This window comes from Melanaphis sacchari, unplaced genomic scaffold, assembly GCF_002803265.2.
Source record: "Melanaphis sacchari strain LSU unplaced genomic scaffold, SCAv2.0 Contig20_pilon_pilon, whole genome shotgun sequence".
In the NCBI taxonomy this organism is placed as follows: domain Eukaryota; kingdom Metazoa; phylum Arthropoda; class Insecta; order Hemiptera; family Aphididae; genus Melanaphis; species Melanaphis sacchari.
Genome location: NW_020271042.1, coordinates 7319760 through 7335893, shown reverse-complemented (window position 1 = coordinate 7335893; position 16134 = coordinate 7319760). Strand labels below are relative to the sequence as shown.

The following is a 16134-nucleotide window of genomic DNA, read 5'->3' as shown; positions in this document are numbered from 1 at the left end:
ATCGATGAGATCGCTCACAACTATTTTTTATTTGTCTCTATCTCTAGCAGCCATATAAAATTTGTATAAAAATATTTACTTACAAAAATAAACGGCTTCTACAAAAAGCTCATTGTGCTGTATTCCGGGAAGATTTAGCCATCCATATAGGATGCATGCTGCTAAGTAGATAATTATCATGAAGGTAAATATAGGTATATAAACAAAATCCATAGGTTTTACAATATTTATTTATGATTCTCATTTATTGATAATATGTTTTTTACAAAATTTTCGTAAACAATCGCAAGATCATGTCGCGATACAAATATTATAGATTGTATAATGTACAAGTAAAAAAAAAGAAAAGAAAAATTCGATCACTTTATTAGCTACTATAGAATCTATTTATCGTAAAAATAACATATTATTATTAGAGATATGCGAGACTCTAATAATTTTACACAGTAAGACTAATACGAGAAATTAAAACAAAGTATAAAAAAAAAAAACTGTATTAGAATCAAAATTAAAATCTGACGACTAAATCTCTCTCTACTAGTTTATGTATATATATATGTATATATATGTATATATATAATTTTTATTTATATTCATATAGATTCATATTTTGTTCTGTATATTATTAATGCGGTTATAATATAAGTTTATAATGATCAATTTATTTATACAATATCAATAATTATTACTTAATTATTTAATATCTTACAATATAATATAATATATATGTATAATATGTACGGACATATATTGGTACAAACATCAATTAAAAATCTTTCGCGTTTATTAAAATAAAAATTAAATCACGCAGAACATTCGTCGTAATGTACATAATTTAAAGCTTGTCAGCAGTAAACTTCGTCCGTTTACTGTAATCTCGACCAGTATGTGTGTTCCGGCGCTTGGCTCAATGGTATTTGAACCGGTACCGATACTCCTGCAGATATTACGCCTGAAAACACGCAATTATCAACATTAAAAAAAAAAACTCATGATAAAAAATATGTAGGTATTGACAAATTCAAAATAAATTTTAGTAGAACTCCTCGATTCCTAAAAGTAAGTACGCACACATTTCTGGTAATTTTAAGCGTCTGTAACATAATTTTAATAGGTAGGTACTTACCTATTACCTATATACGTATAGTATTAATCTGGTGACTTTGTTAAAGCGTACAGATTGGCTTATTATGCGTATATTATTGTACAATATTAGACTACGTCTAATTTTTATGCGTTGGTAATTTAAGTAATTCGATTAGGTTACTCGCATGGATTCATAGAATTTTATTGGAGGTTTTTACAGTCAACACAACCGTAGTTCGTGACATTATATTATTATTATGTGCTACGTAGACTACTTTTTGTTATTGACAGGAAAACACTACATCTTTCATCTTTGACATAATTCATCGCAGTCTATATATTAATGAAACGTTATATTTGTATGTTTATATGCGTCTAAGAGATCACAGCCAAGTCCATCGCATTCGTGGTCATGAAATTTGGTACTAAGTAATTCTATACCCTATAGTCTATAGGTACCTGAAGATATACACTTCGAAGCTCAAACACACAAATTTGTTGGCACACGAAAAACGTATATTTTTTATTCGTTTTGCGATACTATTGGCTACGGAAAATAAAACATTTATATCTGGATATAATTTTAGACCTGTTTTGTATAATTGATCAAAACTATCTAACTTAACGTGTTAAAAACATATGTAGTTTATTTCATTTGTCATGGGGAAACACCACACAGCATGTATTATGAAAAATTGGGTTGAACACTACGTCGTTGTCGTGTTTTTCCCACCCGCGATAACTAATAATAATAACAATTAAAATAATTAAAATAGTAATAAATTTTTACCTGTGCCCGTAGCGCCCGGTGACGTGTTGGACGCGTGATGCGTAGAAGTGGGATACGCTGCCGGATGTGTGTTTGCGTTGACTGAGTGCGCGGGAGCGGGCTGGCAAGGGACACGCGGTGACGACGACACTGGATGGTTGTACAGCGAGTCCGGTGGCGGATGATGGAACATGTACGGATACGAGCTTGCCGGATGATGGTGGTGATGGTGATGATGGCCGCCGGATACCATGCTCGACATGGAACTGAAAATTAGAACATCGAATGACCTGTGAGAACCATCGTAAGTGCATCGTCGAGTTATGAGGCCCGTAAAATGCGATATGCAGGCGAAATACATTACATAACGTGACGTACGTCCGAAGACGTGTCGATCTTTTTATTCGGACACCCTCTTAAAAACCCGCCGATAATCGTTCGTAATATATAATTAAGTTAGATTAAGACGCGTATGTAATGTGTATATACCCACACAGCATTGAAAGTTATATTTAATCGTGTTCGATTTTAAACGGGGATCAGGAAAAAAGTGATAATCGACGGATTTTGGCAAACAATCCGAGTCATAAATCGGTGGATTCAAAAGAAAATAAAATTGATGTTTTTTGTTTTCTCCAGAAACATTTGAATCGCGTGATTTCAATGTATATTGAATGATGGATCACGTTAACTCGGTAGAGGTATGCACTATGCACTCATGTACACTACTTAGTACTTAAAAGTAAAGACAATATAGTAATAGAGATGAGTGTAGTCAGTTTGCACCAAATTGATCCTAAATATTTACAAAATGTGTAATTTGCACCAAAACTTTTAAGCTACGTCTGTAATTTGCACCAAATTAAAGATATTTAATTTACACCATCTCATGTAGCAATAAATAGGAAATTTAATTTTCATCAGTCAAAATCGATTAATATTAGACAGGTACAATATCGAAAGAATAATCGTACAATTTTCGATAGTTGAATATAATATATTAAAAAAAAATAAAAATATAAAAATAATAAAACAAACTAATGTTGCATTGATTGTTAGATAATTAGATTGTAATTTATGTTTTGATACTTACAGGTTTTTTGCATTTGTATGTAACTTATACAATGAATGGAGTTTTTGATATCAATTTATTATTATAATGGTCCAAACAACTCGAATTTGATTTGTTTATTCACTTGTTTAAGAAGTCGTTCGGTTAAGTTTATACAAACTCGATAGTTTTATGTATGTATCTGTTTGAAAATCGGTTAGAACTTTAATGAAGTAAAACATTTTCTCAAATATCGAAACTTGTACGATTATTCTTTCAATAGTAACCTATCTTATAATAATGGATTTTTATTTTGGTACAAATTACATTTTCTACTTTTTATTATATAAGGTGGTGTAAATTATATACCCTTATTTTGGTACAAATTACAAACATTATTTTCAGCTACCTGTAGTGGTGCAAATTACGAACTCCCATAGAGACTTACCCATAATTATCGGTGGGCATGGTGGCAATTGGTTGTGATATGGACTGGTACATATGGTTGAAACCGGCCGCTTGAATCGACGCCAATCGGTTGTTGTGGCCACCGCCACCTCCGCCACCGCCGCCTCCACCAACTGTGTTTGACGTGGCACCGGCTGGCGGACTTACGGATGCAGATGATGAAGAAAGAGCAGCCGGCGTTCCGTTCTGCTGGTCAAGAACTCCACCACTACCTCCACCACCTCCACCCCTGCGCTGGTTTCTCAATTTTTCTTCTCGCCGCCATTTTGCTCGACGATTGCTAAACCATACCTGCATGAAAAAAGCAATCAAAGATTTTAGTTTATATTCGGATGTGTATTTGATATAGGTACTATAGCAAAATGTTGCAAGTCATCTACTAAGCACATTTTATTTTATATCAACGTAGTGTGATGTTTAAACGTTTAATATAATATAGTTTTTAGCAACGACGTAATAACACATTTTGTGACTGTTCCTCCCCATTTCGTGTATGCCGCTCATTTTGAGTGACTTCTATACACGATTGTATTTAGCTATTTATAGGGTTGAATCGATTCCAAAAAAATAAATGATACGATATGATGTTATGAGTTTCATTAGGTTAATAGTCGACGCGATAAACCATTGCAGCATCACATATATATAACATCTGTAATGTGATATAAGTGCAGTATACGCATCTTGGACAGCGTATATGCGTTATTCTTTCTGTATTTATTTTTTCGAATGATATACGTCTGTCGTGTTTACATATGTTTTGGGTTCTTTTTACTGTGAGTGGGGATCGGACCGTTTATGTTTCCATTAGGATTTATTACAAATGTATGTATAGCGCGCATGTATTTATCGACGGATTCTGTTTCGACTGTGGCGACCATTCACGGAACGCACCGGTCCGTGAAAACTACAACCAGCATATGATTATAGAGGCGGTGGTGGGTTTCACGTGTATGTTTCTAATTTAGCTAATGATCGGTTGCCCTACATAATATTCAATTCCGCTAATGTTGCGGACGAACACCCCTTATAATGTATAATGTATAATATCGTTTGCGCCAGCTAGTATACCACCCATAGATATACAAAAATATAGAAGGCACCGTGTATCATTTATACAAATATAATAGATACGATTATGTAATATCACGAGATGGGGTCGTCGATGACGATTTTTTTTTTTACTCGTGTTTTCCCGCAGCGAGATTATAATAATATTGTCGTTGGTCATAAACACTAGTATTTAATATTTATGTACATTTATAAAATTATAAACAACACGATAGGTGGTAAATTGATGCTATGTGTATGTAGTTGTGTATATAAATATGTAGGTAAAGTATGCTCGTCGCAATGACTGAAACATTAATGATATTATTAGTTTTGGTACGTTGAAATTCAAAATTAATGTTTTTCTTGTTCCTTGAAGTTGTATATGTCTTGGTTGAGGTACACAAATCGACAAATATTTTTAAATAAATTAAATATATTTTTATCTTGCATGAAAGTTGAAATTCAAGTTATTGTGACTTGAGTCTTTACTGTAATATAATATATTTAAATGTGCACGAGAACCCTATATGGTCTATATGAAACTGAATTTTTACGTTACGTATTGATAGGTATATAACTGTATGTGCGTGTGCGCATTTACTAAAAGCCGCTTATATTATGTTCTCTTGTCGAAAGTTTGATGAGTTCCCAGTATAATGGATATTTAATTTTGAAGTTAATATGTACATTAAACTATTCCGGATCTGATTAAGTATTACGGAACGCGTTGCGTCCGATGATTTATGTTTATAAGCATTATATATACATACTCGTGAGTGCGCTTTGAATCTATGATATCTACTACTATAATAATATAATATACACTTTTAAATATGCTTATAATTACTTAAAACGATATACAATCCACGAGGCAAACGTTGGTATCCTATACAGTTTTAATAACTATTAACTGTATAATATAAACGCAGTGTTATAAATAGAATTATCGGATGTAATATTAATAACAAAATAATACGAACATTCCTCAATCAATATTAATTATGAAAATATTAAAATAACGAGTGTTGCGGTGCTATAACGAGCAAGCACAAATATTATTGAATAGATAGGTATAATAGTATAATAGATACATTACGGTCTTTGGAGACTTTGGAGTTGGGGAGAGGAAAACTTGCCATGGATCATTTTTACACGACAAACGTAACTATTATTTCATCGTATCGTCAATTTATTTATTTTTCTCCGTCGTTTGTATTATTATTAATGTTACCTACCTATACCGAAAACGTTCAACAGGCTCGTTGCGCACGACGGGCGTTGAATTTATCGTTGGCGCGAGGGAAGTTAAAAACCGGCGGTCCCTTTGTGCTCGTTAAATTTATGTCCACCCCCCTAGTACACACACATATATGCACACAAGCGCACATGCACATATGGGTTTTTATTATCGTTGGGAGGGCGGTCCGCGATTAATCAGTCTACTCTTTTTTTTCTTTCTTTTTTTTCTCCCCCCGATGTCCGGCAGCGAAGAGGACAATTTCCTAACTGGTGGCGATCATGGGATTGCTGTAACATACGTGTATATGGTAGGTATATTATAGATATAGTGTACATGTAATAAGTATATATACATATATATATATTATATTACTGTGGTGACGAAGGGGAAGAGTGCACGTTCTCAGTAATTGAACTGTCCCCAATTACTCTGCACAAACAGATTAATTTTACTGTATATATATAAACGTACGTATATAAATATATTAATAATATATTTTATTGTATATATGAGTATAATATACCCGTTGCTAATAAAATCAAACTGGCCTTTATATATGTCGGCCCTTGTATCGTAACTTAATTGTCGGAGTGAATGTATGTGCGCATGCATGGTAGATTGGTAAAAGGGGGGATGATTTTTAGAAGATGTTTTCCGTGTTCATTATCGTATTAAAATGAAATTACGTGGCGCAAATAGAAGAAACCGACCGTTGCTATATAATATTGCATTAATATTTTGATATTATGTTTACAGAGATAATATAATATGTTAAAATAGTTTCTGCAATTTTATTTTTATCCGATGATTTGATCCGATTTTATTTTAAGACGTCTGTCTTGTTACACACATGTCGATCTCCCCAGAAAAGGAGAAAAAAGGCTGTTTTTATTTTATATAAAGGGATGAAAATTCATCTCACACCTACGCTACGCCATCATAGGAATGCCAGTTATTCGCTTATAATATAATATACGCGGTGTACAGGCGACTGGCGGCAGCCAACCGCAAGAGCACATACCCGTACACACGGACAAACACAATACCCTGGTGTGGGGAAGTTGCCCCCTTTTCAAAATCAATACCTCGCACCCTATCGCCCATGGTTTTCATTGTCGCTGGCATGGAAATTCCACCACGAATAATATTTTCACTAACTCGTTCCCCGTCATCGCGAATCATGTAACAGTTGTATTACACACAAAATATAGTCAATGCGCCTCGACTACCGAATAATTAAATTGTTTGTTTTAAAGTCTGAAGTATAATATAAAATGTTATAGGCGTACTTATATTAGCAAGTTTATATTATATAGTAAAGTTTATGTTTGTCTAAATAATAGTATAGTAGGACATTGCAGTAAATACGTAATATATTATAAACGTGCGATTATTATTACCTGAATTCTGGCTTCCGGAAGAGATATGTTATCCGCCAGCCTTTCTCTGGCAAACACGTCCGGATAATGCGTTCTTTCAAATTCTGAAAACAAAATAAAATTGATTAAATTTAGATATGCATAGCAAAGTTACATTAGATGAGCTATATTTATAACTTGACCAAAAACTGAAAAAGTTACAATTATGTACTAGATAGGTACTTATGATTTATGAACCATAAGTATACTTCGGTTGGAACTTTAAATTTAGAATTATGGGATGTACGCCGAGGTGCGTATACTAATTCAGAGTTCGTATAAATCACCTGTATCTTTTGATAGGATTTTATATATATATATATATTTTTTATGATATTAATTAAACTAAGCATTACCAAACTACCAATATAATATTTATACGTAAATATAAAATTAAAATCAATTATTTAAAAAATGAATGTACCTATTCTAAAATAATATAAATAGAGATAATAGAGTGGATATTTCAATAAGCTTTAAATATTTCATACAATAAAATTGAAGTATTGGTAAATAGATATTTATTATTTTAGTATTAATAGAACAAGTGTATATTATACGGTAATTACATAAATACCTGAAAAAATTAATTTGCAAAATTTAACTTAGAGGTATGTTAAAAAAGATTAGAGAATTTAAATAATTAAAAAGATTTTATAATGAAACTGGAAATCGAAAATCCAGCCAGATAATTCTATTAATGCGACAATAATAAATTTAACAAAGCCTACATACATTATTAAATTACTATATTTTTATTTATTGTACTAAACTAAATACCTCAAATAAAAATGTTATGTTACTGAAAATAATATAGTGGTTATATTATACGATAAATTATTTTTATATTTATTGTCACCCAAATTCTTCAAGTTATATGTTACTATCGATAGGTAGTGTTTATCCTATAAACTATTTACTAAAATCAGTTTGTGCCTTATGATATTTATTAAAGTTAGACTCATACTATATATTAATTTAATTTTTGACACACATAAATGAAATTGCTATTACCTACTAGAGTTGTTTTAGCCTTATTATTTAATATTCGAAATTAAGTTTATTGGTAATGTGAATTCTACAGATTTAAATGAATAGGACAACGAAAAAGTGTTAACACTGTTAGTTTGGTTGACTAATATTAGTTGAGAAATAATGAAAAGAGCTTACGAATAATTAACAGTAGCAATCAAATTGACTGTAATTGATAAGAACAACATTAATTTAATAGTCTATTTACATATTATAGATCGACGTTGGGTTAATTAATATTATAAAAGACTAGAAAATAAAATATCAGAAGAATATATTTTATGTTTAATGAATATAATAATACTATCGATAGGCAGATATATTATTGTGGTAAATGTATATTTATATCGAGGATATATATCGCTAACGTCAATGAAAATATTAAACTTTTTAAATGAAAATTCAAAATGTAGACACCAGAGCTTTAATATTATAGATAGTTTTATTGCCAGAAAAAAACAAAAATTATTTGGTCGTTTAGAAATTGCCATGGATTCCGAAAAACGAAACTTTCCATCTTTTTAAATTCAAATTTCAGATATATTCTGCTTTGCAAATTAAATGATATATATCTATGTGATGTACGATTTTTGTGTTTTATACGTATGTTGACCACCTATAACTAACCTTTTTCTAAGCTGTCTATTTGGTCGTTGGTGAAACTAGTCCTGTTTCTTTGCAGTTTCCTTTTCAGTCTAAGTCTTAGTTGCGAATCGTCGTCCGCCGACGAATTGTGCTCCGAGTTGCCATCGGATGTGCTCTCCGGTGCCAATTCAGCAGCTGAAACACGCCAATTCGAATTCAGCAAAATTCGTTTAAAACAACAAACGGGATGAATTGTGTTTCTAATAGAGTAGTTTTATCAATATTCTATATATAAATACATATTCAAATGTCACGAAAAATACTGTGTAAGACTTCGATCGTATTGGAAACTTAGTCGGATCTCTGTGTATTATATTAAATAGTGTTTTTAAACCGCCGAAGTAAGACGATTATATCTTATATAATATCAAGAAAACACTTATCCCGCCGTCCGTGCTATCTATGCTTTAATATTGTCTCCCAAACTGTAATACATAATAATATAACGCCTGTTATATTGTTATGATGTAATATTATCGTTTTGTGTGTACGCATTATAGTAATAATAAATGGTAGGCGCTTTTACACGGTTTTTATAGCCGTTTCGTTCCACTTTCGATTTTGATCGGGTCTCACGTGATCCGCCAGTGGAGGGTACATAATTATAATATATATATATATAAAGGTGAGGTATACACACGCAGGAGAGGGGCGAGCGAAGCGATCAATCGGTTGTGTATGTGTATGTGTGTTTAACAAGGGTGCGGGCACACGTGTAACCGCTTGGCTGCGCGTGCGCGAGTCGCGTGAAATAACCCTCACGGCGGCCTTGGTCGAAGGGACGGTGGAGGGCGGTCCGGCGTGGGCCTATCGGAACTCTCGAGGGGGCCGAAGACGGGTCGGTGGTCGGCGGTGGCGGTTGCGCGCCGGTCCGGAAGGACTGCCCACCCTCCCCTCCATTGTCGGTCGTCCCGTTGTGGCGAAGGCGATAGGGCGCCGCAGCTGCTGCAGTCGGCGGGTACATTGCACCGTTGCAGAAGAGGGATGAACGACGGTGGTGGTTTGGCGGGTATAGCCGGTGGCGGTGGTGCGGGCTCCCTCACCGTTCCCGGAAAATCGGCTGCCGGCGCGCGTAACCGGATTTCGATCGGTCTGTGACGAGGGTGGTCCGCCGCTGCCGTCGATCTCGCGAAAACAATAGAATCGGCCCGTGGCCAAACTTCATTTTTATTATTATTATTATTATTATTATACGTATTATTATGTATATGTCTATAACGCGACGCTTCCGCCCAGCAAACCTTTGTACGACGTACATCCCTACAAAGTGCGAAATCACCAGCAATGGACTTGCACGATAGGCTCTTACAACACTCCTTATAAAATTTTGTTTCAGAAGTCATAATCTTTGTATAGCGTTATTGTTGTTATTGGGATCTTAAGTGTACAAAAAATACCTAATGGGCCAGAAATAATTACAGGTACCGTAGTTGCGTCCATGGGCCACGATTATATAGACAAAATTTCAACTGAAGTCTGGATCATAGTTTTGAACCGTGATTAAAAAGGTTTTATTTTATATTTTGATAGACCTGTACGTATATCGTTCGAGAATTTTATACTGAAATTGTATTATCATCGGGCCGTTACTGTTTTTCGTATAGGCAACAAAACATACTAAACGACGCTATGAGTGCCATTATGTTGCATAATAATAAATTATTTGAAGAAAATACCATAAACCACGACATAAATATATTTTATGGGAAGAGAATAAGTCATAAACTTATAAATCATGATACTTTTATGATTATAAAATGAATTGTTTATTGAGATTAATTATTATTTAAGTCTTGCATTTTATTGATTTAAAAAATGTAAATATGAAAAATATGAAACTTTCATATTATTATGAAGGTAAATGATAAAATATAATTTAAAAAAAAAAAAAATATAGAATTTATCATTATTGTAGACCTCGAGGGTTATTATACTTTAAATTCGGTTTAAGTATAAAGTGTTATACTTTTGCTGCTAAATCACTTCATGGGGAAAAAATAGTAATTTTATATAAAGAAAGGGCCACGGTATAATATGTTTCAAAGGTTGATACGTCGGTGTGTGTTGTCCTTTTATGCGTTAAAAAAGTATGTTAAATGCAGCGTACATAATTGCGCATGGAATTGCTTTTAATAAGAAAAAGTATACGTAGATTAAATATACATATTAATGTAATGATGGAAACATCGAGAAAAAATATTTATAAGTTTTTGCTAACATTAATGAGATTTCACTGTATTTTAATGATTTTCCAATAAATGTCTTTCTTGACATTCAGGCGCTACAACAATATTTTTATAAGCAAATAGGTACAAGTCCAACAACAATAACAATTGATAATTTGTAATAGTTTTATTCTATAGTGATTTTGCATAGCTTGATTAGGTTTGGTTATAAATTAATCAATATTTGCTACAATTGCACGTTTTGTATCTAATAATTAAGTCTATAAATTATTTGAAAACAATTAACTATTGTGTTAATATAACAATAATAAAAAAAGAGAAAACTTTGTTTAAAGTTTTTTGACAATACACGTATAGTATACACACACAAACTTATAAAAAACGTTTATTCATTACGTAATTTCACTCGTTGAAACATAATTAAAATAAAAACTGTACCTATAATAAAAATTTAATATCATTGGTAGAGCCAGGGGATGGTACTTTGAAGGGATGAAAAAAAATAACTGATTAAAAATTCGTAAGCTCTAATAAACTCTATTATATAGAATGATATTTTTTTAATGTTGAATTTTAATCCTATTCTTATACTTCAGTCAGTATACTATAGGTATACTGTGTGATAAATATATTATAATATATATTTTAATTGTATAGCTAATATTTTGTAGGTACATAAATATTCAGAATACGAAAATCGTTAATACGAAATTACACAAATTGTGGCCCAGTAAAAGGTTAAGTTAATTGAAAAAGTAAGTCAATGTATTTTTAAATACGTTATTCACCTTATGGCTTATAGATACTCTGTAATATTTAACTAAAGATCAGATTAATACTTGCTTTAGATTTTATTTTGAAACATTTATTTTAAAAATACAAAATGTAAACCATAAACTAATGAAAAAAAAAAAAAAATCTGGCGTAATAGAATAAAGAAAAATTAAAATAAAATTGACCGATCTCGCCGGTAGTGCTCACCTCTCCTCTGGATATCATCTCTGGACACGGCAGTGAGTGACGCCGTGGTGGCTGTGGCTAGTGAGGCAGCCGCTGGGTTTCCCGGATGGTGGCCAACCGAGCCGACCAGTGCTGGGTGATGCGGTGACGGTGCACCGCCGTGTACGGGTGGCCCGCCAGTCGAAGGCGGTGGTGGAGGCGGCGGTGCTGCGTACCATGGCCAACCCGTTTGCCCGTTGAACATGCGAAGCTTGTCATACACAGACTCTGCCGCTCCGCCGCCACCGCTAATACCTCCACCGCCGCCCAGGCCATTTCCGCCGCCCGGCTGGTGCGTCGACGAGGCCTGGTGTTCCTTTTGTGCGGCCAAATTCCTCAGCACCCGATTGATGGACGATACCTGTAAAGCACACGCGCAATTAATAATATTACGATGACTTATAACTTGAGTTTCTCGTTACAGCCGACATATCGAGTATTATTTCGGGTGTATAAATCGTGTAGAATGTATGATAAATTTAATAATACGAAGGGGTGACTTGGAATTGGAAGGAATCAATAATCTCTATAAAACGCTTCATGTATCAAATTATTTAGTACCTGATAGGTTCGAATTTAACATTATTTTTTAATGTTTTGATTCGTATAATATGGTAATTAAATCTAACGAGATAATTAGGCTATTTTGTCCGTTGGGAATGTCACCATAACCTGTAGAAGAAGTAACGTTTGTATATGTTCTATAAAAAAGTAAATGTGACTTTATATTTTTCTTTTAAATTTTCTAAATCAGTTATACATAATATTATGTAAATCTTCTTACGATTATTAACTTATGATATGATATAATTTAACTGTATTACTGTTGGTGAACGCTGCAGGGATCGCGTGACCAATTTAAAACAGCTAGTACTGTTACTGAACGGGTTTTTAAAATTAATTTTCGTGGCAATATTCTGGGTTATTGTTATTATTATTATTATTATCGCCGTCATATAGAGCAATTAATATTAGTGTTACGTACAGTCGCGTATTATATATTCGACGCGCGTACGTTTTGATTATCGCGTGTAAACACGCGTGTTATTATATACATAGATTGTGCACACAGAAAAAAGAGAATCGGTCGACTGGAGAAATCGCTACAGCAGTGATGGTGGTGGAGAAGAAAAAAATTTATTTTAATCAGTCCACGTGTGTATTGTCCGTGCGCAAATCGGTGTGTTAATTTGGACAAATGCGACGGTGGTGGGACAGACTGAAGGGTGGTATCGACCGCTGCTGCTGTATAATGAAGTATTGGCTGGCCAAGTCATTGAGCAAACATAATAAAACAAACATTTTACGCTAAAGGAGAGCGTTTAGAAAAAATAAAAAGGAAAACGGGGCCAACGGGGTTGTTGCATACACATTGAAATATTTTCTAGTTATTATTATGTGCGGTAATTGCGAGCTTTTTTAAAAAGAAAAGAGGGATGGAGAATTTTTGTTTGTTTTTCAGCTTCACTGATAACTGGTGTTCTTTTATTTATCTAAATTATTATTATTTTTTTACTATTCCAATACTGCATATTACGCGTACTTCTAACACACCTCCACGCCAATACTGCACCCGAGTCGTGTATACCTCACTAACCTAGCATCGCGTGACTGCGTGAAGTCGATATTTTACTACATTACAATTTAATTTTGAATTTTTCTAAAAATCTAAAAATTGTACCCTCGTTACCATTTTTTATACAATGTAATTTTTAAATTCTGAAAATATAATATATGAATAACAGTTTTTTCTCGAAAAAAAAATTATACTGTAACAAAAAATAAACACGAAAATTACGTTTACACGTGGACATTTCTGCTTACAATATTACACTCAGTAAAAACTAAAAGATAATAAAATTATTGTATTATTATAACATCTTTCTCGGACGGGTCGACTCGACTACATAAGTAGATTAAAATGGCGGAATTCTCGACCTATCGTTGTGATGGCCTTCAGGTTCAACGAAAATTTTAATCTGGTTACGACACAACTGATGTAGTATGTGGCAGAATATGTGCAGGATACACTGCAAAATTCTGGTCGGAGAGACATGCTCGGAGGCGCTATGTACCCTCGGCCGAATGCTGAAGGGAGGGAAAAAAAGGAATTACTCATATATATATATATACATATATATATATACACACGAGGGAAGAGTGAAGGATAGTGAGTTTATATGTATGTATGACTATATGATACTGGTTTATCAATTATATATATATGTAGAGGGCTGCCCGAAAGACTAAAGGTTTTTGGACCGTGAAACGCGTCGTACTCGTTAAGTGTAATTGCGTTACGTAAACGGCTGCGTAAGTCTGCGCGCGAGCTTTCCTCTCCGCTCCGCTTTTTCGTGTGCTCACGAGCGCCGTGTCGCCGCGACAACCAATCGACGGAGGGGTAGCGAGTCGTGCAGTGGAAGAGGTTGTATACGTTTAATACATATATATATATAGATATGCATGGGGTGAATTGCCAGTGACAGTGGAGACATAAATCCTACGGGATAAAAACAACGTGGACCCGGCAGGCAGGGATGTGAGTTTATATATATATACGTGCGGCAGTTAAATAACAAGTGTAATATACGAGGTCGCGTATCCGGCAGCGGTGGTAGAGGAGAGGTAACGAGCTCCAGCAGTAGGGGCGGCCGCGCATTCAGCGAAAATTAACAACGAAAGACCACCATTTTACTGCCTTCGGGCGGCGGCTTCATCGTGCAGTACATATTATATATATATATATATATGTGACTATACTTGACAAGACGTACGTATATATATATGTATATAAACATGGCACTGGAAACGAATGTTTTTCGTTTAAATTGTTTTTTTCGCCAAAACTGCTCCTAAGCTGTATTTGCAAAGAGATTCTTGATGTATTTTTTATAATTGAAAATTATTACATTTTCATAATTATATTATACGATATTATGGAATTAGGTGTACGTAGCCGGTAGTATACCCTAATTTATATTGCGTTTACTTTGAGCGAAAAAACTCTGTTGAAATTATGTGATGAATAATAAACTTATTATAATATATATAATATAAAGGGGAATGTGTTTGAAATCGTATCGTCGAGTGGTTTACCTATATACTATGTCCATAATATAATATTTCTTGATCGCTCTGTGCTACAAGGGAATAGTTTTTCGACAGAAGCCTATAATGTGTATAATATAATAGTGTGATATACTCGTATTATATTGCATATAATTTAGTGGCGGATCAAATCGTTTTATAATGCACAACAATAAATGTTTAATAATAATGTATAAATTACTTAAATGCTATTTCTTCACGTTAAATAATAAATAGTCTCGTAACACATACGAAATTAAAGTAAAACTACTTTATAAAAATAACTGTAGGTAGGTATCTACTATAGTGAATAGATGAAATAAAAAATGTAAGCAGTTAAAACTGACAACTAATAACTGGCGATGATAAATTCGTATGGAAAGTCAAAATAATCGTGCGGTTTTTATAATTTTCTAATTATTTCAGTTTTCGCAACGGAGTTTAGCGAGTCATGTCCAATGTTAGTGATGGAAATAGGGGATGTGCCTATTTATATTATGTACATATAGTCCGGCCATATTGTGCTGCACATAAAGACTAATTATAAATATTCGAAGTAGATCGACGATGATCTATCAGCTGGAAACAGACGTAAGGAAAAATCATGTATATTTTTATAAAACGCATAATATTGATTTTTAAATTATTATGAAATATTATACGTAATGCTAAAATCTACCTCCTAAACATTCAACATTTGCGTTTGCTGCGTTTCGGCGATTTTTGGGTAGATCAAAACGTACTCGTATCACAAGGGGCGTACGGAAACGCGTACCATATATTAACCAGTATCCGTTTAAATAACTCGGTTGTTACTCCAGCCGCTGTAACGATATATGTATATGCCTATATATAATACAAACACATATGTACACACGCGTGCGATGTTATAATATATTATAATATAATATAATATAATATAATATTGTATATTGGCAGCATTTCGGGGAGAGAAAACAATGTGTCGGATAGCGAATTTCTGCGTACATGCAACATCCATTGATCCGTCACACGTATATAATATCATGTCGTATGACTTGTGAGGCGTGCGACATGTGCGCGGCAATAAAATCTGTGACAATATTTATATTACGTACACG

The 16134-nt window shown here is 33.6% G+C and overlaps 1 protein-coding gene across 4 annotated transcripts in view; it reads right to left on the bottom strand.

Moving 5' to 3' along the window:
* Positions 1–769: 769 nt before the first annotated feature.
* The window catches only part of LOC112593666 (paired box protein Pax-6-like), a 44775-nt gene continuing 29410 nt past the window's right edge, over positions 770–16134 (bottom strand). For 2 of the 4 annotated variants that reach the window (XM_025338171.1, XM_025338170.1), the window contains exons 5-10: positions 11930–12308; positions 8745–8897; positions 7068–7150; positions 3355–3665; positions 1877–2121; positions 770–952 (exon numbers count right to left, since the gene is read on the bottom strand). In XM_025338171.1, the coding sequence (XP_025193956.1) occupies positions 867–952; positions 1877–2121; positions 3355–3665; positions 7068–7150; positions 8745–8897; positions 11930–12308 (1257 nt within the window). In that variant the 3' untranslated portion in view covers positions 770–866. The remainder of the gene's footprint in view (positions 953–1876; positions 2122–3354; positions 3666–7067; positions 7151–8744; positions 8898–11929; positions 12309–16134) is intronic. The other 2 variants (XM_025338169.1, XM_025338172.1) reach the window with 2 other exon arrangements.